The sequence below is a fragment of the Citrus sinensis genome, chromosome 5 (genome assembly GCF_022201045.2).
Source record: "Citrus sinensis cultivar Valencia sweet orange chromosome 5, DVS_A1.0, whole genome shotgun sequence".
NCBI lineage: Eukaryota > Viridiplantae > Streptophyta > Magnoliopsida > Sapindales > Rutaceae > Citrus > Citrus sinensis.
The window spans coordinates 31,469,426-31,474,412 of record NC_068560.1 but is presented as its reverse complement, the minus strand read 5'-3'; the positions used below and the strand labels follow the sequence as shown (position 1 = coordinate 31,474,412).

Sequence of the window (4,987 nt, the reverse complement as noted above, 5' to 3'; positions counted from 1 at the left end):
CTTTTCCGCCACCCTCAGTTTAGAGAAAAGAACCGTGGGAGGAATGAAGCTCAATCATTAGGGATGCAAAAAGTACATATTTTCACTTCTACACAATTCCTTTGATCCTTTCCGTATACAATCAAACATTTGAAGTTAATTTGTGTCATTAAGTTGCTTTATAACGAGATTTCGCTACCAAAAAGAAAAAAAAAATGGGGGGGGGGGGGGGGGGAATCGTTGGGCCGACAGCAAAAAGGAAAATAATCGTTGGGCCTGGACCATATTGCCAGCTTGATGACTTCTCAAGCTCGGTAAGCTTAAAAGTGAAAATCCTAATTTGGCCCAACTTAGCAGGCTACTCAAAAGTGGAAACTCGAAACAACAATTAATGGAGGGGTGAGGCTATTTGCTCCCAAAAATATACTTTTTAACACTCATTTTTAACTTTTTAATATAATTAACCATAGCATAGTAATAAAGTAATAAAAAATTAATATAAGAATGTAAAAAATTATTACTCGAAACTCTTGAAACACGTGGGGGAGGACACGCGCAACCGCAGGTAGGATGCAGCTGTATAAACTAAAGCCCAAATAAACTAAACGCAGAACGATTCAGCTTTTTATATGTTTTACATATGGGAAATATGAAAAAAAAAATTATTAAGACGATTACGTAATGATGGAAATTAAGGTTTTTCATTTTTTTTTTAATTTAGAATTAGAGAGCTACATCCCATATTGTCACTTCACCATTTGCATTTTGCGTCGCCTGTTAATTTACAAAAGCCGGCGAGCCAAGAATTGACCGAGGTTGATGGGAATTTAAGAAAGTTTTGGTGCCAAGCAAGTAGCATGTGATAGGAATACCAAATAACATTATACCGTCATTTAACGGCGTGGGTCTCTACCGCGGCGACGAGCTTTAGAAGCCACATATCAGTAAATCATGCAGGGCTGTCGATGTGGCATCCAAAGACTCCATTCATTCATTCATTCACTGTGTGCTATCTTTCTCATAGAGGACATTTTCGTGTAATTGCCGACCCAGATACAAAATAAAGTAATTAAAACAAACTGCCTCGCAAAAAATATGACCGAAAATGATGTTCAGAAACTGAAAGCATTGGGCTTCGAGAGAAGCATAGCTAATTATACACCATATTTCAAACAGGACTTCATTACCCTCTAATGTTTCGTCACGAGACAGTAACTAAGATTTGAGATTTTAAGCAAAATGTCAAATGTAGTTTTCGCTCATTACTCATGGGGCCAGTAGATGAGCAATGTAGCTTACTCCCGTCAAACTTCGACTTAATCGATGATGTGAACCACAGGCGGCTTCATGGCTGGCCAAGTCAGTACGATGGACAACAGAATGGGTCTCAAATAATGCAACTGCAAACAAACAAGTATGCTACACAAAAATCCCCATGACAGAGGAAGAAGCATCATTCTGGTGATAGCATCCGGCATTAAATGCTTTTGGGATTTAGCTATCAACAAAAACGACTGATATATGGGAGATCCAAGGGAAGTTATAATAGAATGTACGAATCAGTAATTACAACCACAGGTTCATAACTTGGACGCTGGTGGTGGCTGGCTCCGTAAGAATTATCACCGCAAATGGAGGCGGTGGAAAATGGAAGGGCAATCAAAATTCTTCCATCGTGTTGATAGAGATAAAAGGATAGTAACATACCACGCTTCAAACATAAACAGAGATTGATGTCATGCGGCTGGGGATGAATTGCTCGCCCTAGAGTCCGATATTATCTGCATCCCCTGTTTTCTCAAGAACCACACACAGGCCGTTGGTAATTCGGTATGTTTATAGTTACTACCATTCTTTTGGTATCAAGAACTGCACATTTACACAGCACTACTCTTTAAGCAATATTACCATAAATACCAGCCTCCACGTAAAGATGGATATCATAAGATGGGGACAGAAATCGTAATATTTCAATTTACAAACAAATGATTTCTTATCGAGTATGTACTTGAGCATGAAAGAGAGAACAGATCAACTAAAACTTCAATTTAATTATATGGCACAACAAATACAATGAAAACACTTTTAATGTCATAACAATATGTCGCGAGTTGATGGATTCCGCTGGATATGCTTCCTTTCAAATCATCTTCGTTCGTTGAAACTACTATTTTTTTATTTTTTTATTTTTTTTTGCTGGGGGGTAAAATTTGGATCTAGTTGCCATAAACATCATGACAGAAATGATGTAAAGTACTAAAAGAAAAAGTTGGATAAACACAAAAGTGATTAGAATCCTTATTCATTTCTCTACTTTAACTTCTTTCTAATCAAGATGTAGTCAAAAGAAAGCATGCATACCTTTTTTTTGGAATCCATCATCTTACAACACATCAAGTTATGGGCTCCCTCCAATGGAAGAAGACACATTTAACTCGCTTAAAATTAATTACCATAAACTAGAAAAAGCTGCAACAAACTAATTTAGAAGTAAAGAATCGGTTTCTCAAGCATCTTCCTCTCTGATTTCTCATCGAAACTAATCAGCAACTTGGATACGTCACTAGTCCCTCTTGAATCTGCTGAGCTCTTCCCATTAAACTCGAACACATACCCCCCATTCCCTTTATTGTTGCAACGCACAAGTTGGGGACTTCGAAGCACCCCCACTGACCTCGACTTGCTCAGCCTCATCACTGGCATTTTTACTGCCACACCAGGCCTCCTTCTCACCAGGGCAACCTCAGGTCCCACTCTCATCTCACTAACGGAACCAATAGATTTTGATCTCATCACCCGGTCACCAGCCGTACAAGTAGTAGTTGCACTACTCCCGTACTCTGCACCCGAAACACTGGACACCCGCCTACTCCTCCTACTCCCAACCCTACTTACTCTACTATTACTGCTGGTCTTAACAACCTCCTCGCTTGCATCCAATACTTGACGTTTCATTTCAACCACCTGCTGCGCGGACGATTTCTCCGCGCACCTCACGCGCCGCTGAATATTACTCCAAATACGAGGTGACTGCACGCGCTTTCTAACGACTTTTAAATACTCAACTACCTCCGAAATCTCGGGCCGCTTCTCAACCGAAGATCTCACGCACCGCGCCGCAAGCACAGCCAGCTGCCGGATGACGGACGGGTCTGGCGGCGGCCCGATTCGACGGTCGCATATTCCGCCGAAGTCGCCGTGCTTGATCATCGGCACGGCCCAGTCCACCACGGACGGCGGGCTGTAGTTCAAATCAATAGCGTTTCTACCGCTGATGATTTCTAACAGCAGAATGCCGAAACTGAAGACGTCACTCTTGGTGCTGAGATCCGCCGGCGCAAGATAGCGCGGGTCGAGGTACCCTAATGTCCCGGCGGGTGGCGTGCACTTGATCTTAACGTCCTCCACGTGTCCTCTCAGAGCGAGACCGAAATCGCTCAACCGCGCATTGTGATTCTCGTCTATCAAAATGTTGGAGGACTTAACATCTCGGTGAATCACCGGCGGGTTAGACGAGTGCAGCGTACGGATTGCTTTCGCTATCTGCAGCGCGAACCGGACCCGCGTGCTCCAACCGGGCGGTCTGGATGCGGAGTGGAGCAAATCGTACAACGAGCCGTTTGGCATGTACTCAACGACGAGTAGCTTTTTATTACCGTGCTTGTAGTCAACGCAAAAGCCAATGAGATTGACCAGCCTCGGGCTTTGCACCCAGGAGAGGATTTCGATCTCGTTCTCCGCCGGACTGGTGGTACTACAGTTGGTGCAGTTAACAGACGGCCTGTTGAAGAAGGTTGTCTTCTTAACGGCGGCGACGAGTTTTCCGTCATCTAGAACGGCTTTGTAAACGCTGCCGTGGCTGCCCTTGCCAAGAAAACAGTCAGCAGAGAAACTATTAGTAGCGGTGGTGAGGTCGTGGAAAGAAAACTCTCGGATGCAGATGATGCGTCTGTTTTTAGCTTTCTTTTTCTTTCGAAGATCCCAGTTGTAAGTATCGCACGTAGCGATCGCAGATTCTGCATTGCAAGAAAGGTAGCCCATGATTAATCGTATGAAAAAGCAAAGTCGAGATTGAGGAGAGAATAAGTGGTAGTACTAGTCAGTCACTAGCTAGCTCACTCTTGGTGATCAAATACAGACTGCTTTTTAACGGAGGAGGCGCCGAGGGGGCGTTGGTGGGAAACGAGAGAGGCAAAAGTAAGCCATTGCTGTTAAAAGAAAAAAATAAAGATGACAGGGGGTGGTGTGTGTGAAGAGAATAATTAAAGTCGCGGGATAGAGTACAGTGTGTTACAGCTTTGATTTGAAATGAAACATTATTATTCAATTTTTCTAAAATTGTCGAAGGCGGTAGTTAATTCTAGCTGCCAACATTATTAATTTTATTAGTATTTTACATGCAGCCGCATGCAACTTTGAGAGGCATTTCTCGGGGTTGGTCCTAAAGGTGTGGCCGTGTGGGGTAGAGGGGTCCTTGAATCCATGAAGTGATCTCTCTTCTTTTACTTTCATTCATTCACACTTTATGAGAATCACTTGATTATTTACAATCTCGATGCGATTAATGTGTGGATTGTTAAGGTGACATTTGGTTGATTAGAAGCATCTTTGAACATTCAGCCTTTGATTCGAGCTCCAATTTGTCTTTGTCAACTTTTCAATTAATAATAAAATCCCTTTCGTCTTTATATTTCTGTTTGGCGCAGTGAGATGTGTAATGTGATGTTTTTTTTAGAAAGGATGATGATAATTACGAATGATAGATAAGGACAGTTTAAAGTTTTTGTTTTTTTTTTTTCATCCGCGACGTTAATTATCTGGTTTTTTTTTTTTTTTTTGTGGCGAGGATGATGATGGTGGTAACTGGATATTAAATTAATTATTTCCGTAATTAATCGTTAAGTGGAGAAAGGCTAAAAAATGTTAATCATATATAAGAATATTACTAGCAAACAAATGCTACCGTCCCATTAGTTGGAATTGACAAGCTTGGACCGAAGTGATTTGC

The 4,987-nt window shown here is 41.8% G+C and overlaps 1 protein-coding gene across 1 annotated transcript; it reads right to left on the bottom strand.

Annotated features, from left to right (window-relative positions):
• Window positions 1-2,003: 2,003 nt before the first annotated feature.
• On the bottom strand, window positions 2,004-4,335 carry LOC102607420 (serine/threonine-protein kinase-like protein At1g28390). The gene has a single exon (XM_006472452.4). The coding sequence runs from the start codon at window positions 4,018-4,020 to the stop codon at window positions 2,464-2,466; it is 1,557 nt and encodes a 518-aa protein (XP_006472515.2). The 5' UTR covers window positions 4,021-4,335; the 3' UTR covers window positions 2,004-2,463.
• Window positions 4,336-4,987: the final 652 nt, after the last annotated feature.

Coding starts and splice junctions, on each gene's coding strand:
- LOC102607420 (XM_006472452.4), bottom strand. CDS start 4,020: ATGGGCTACCTTTCTTGCAATGCAGAATCTGCGATCGCTACGTGCGAT.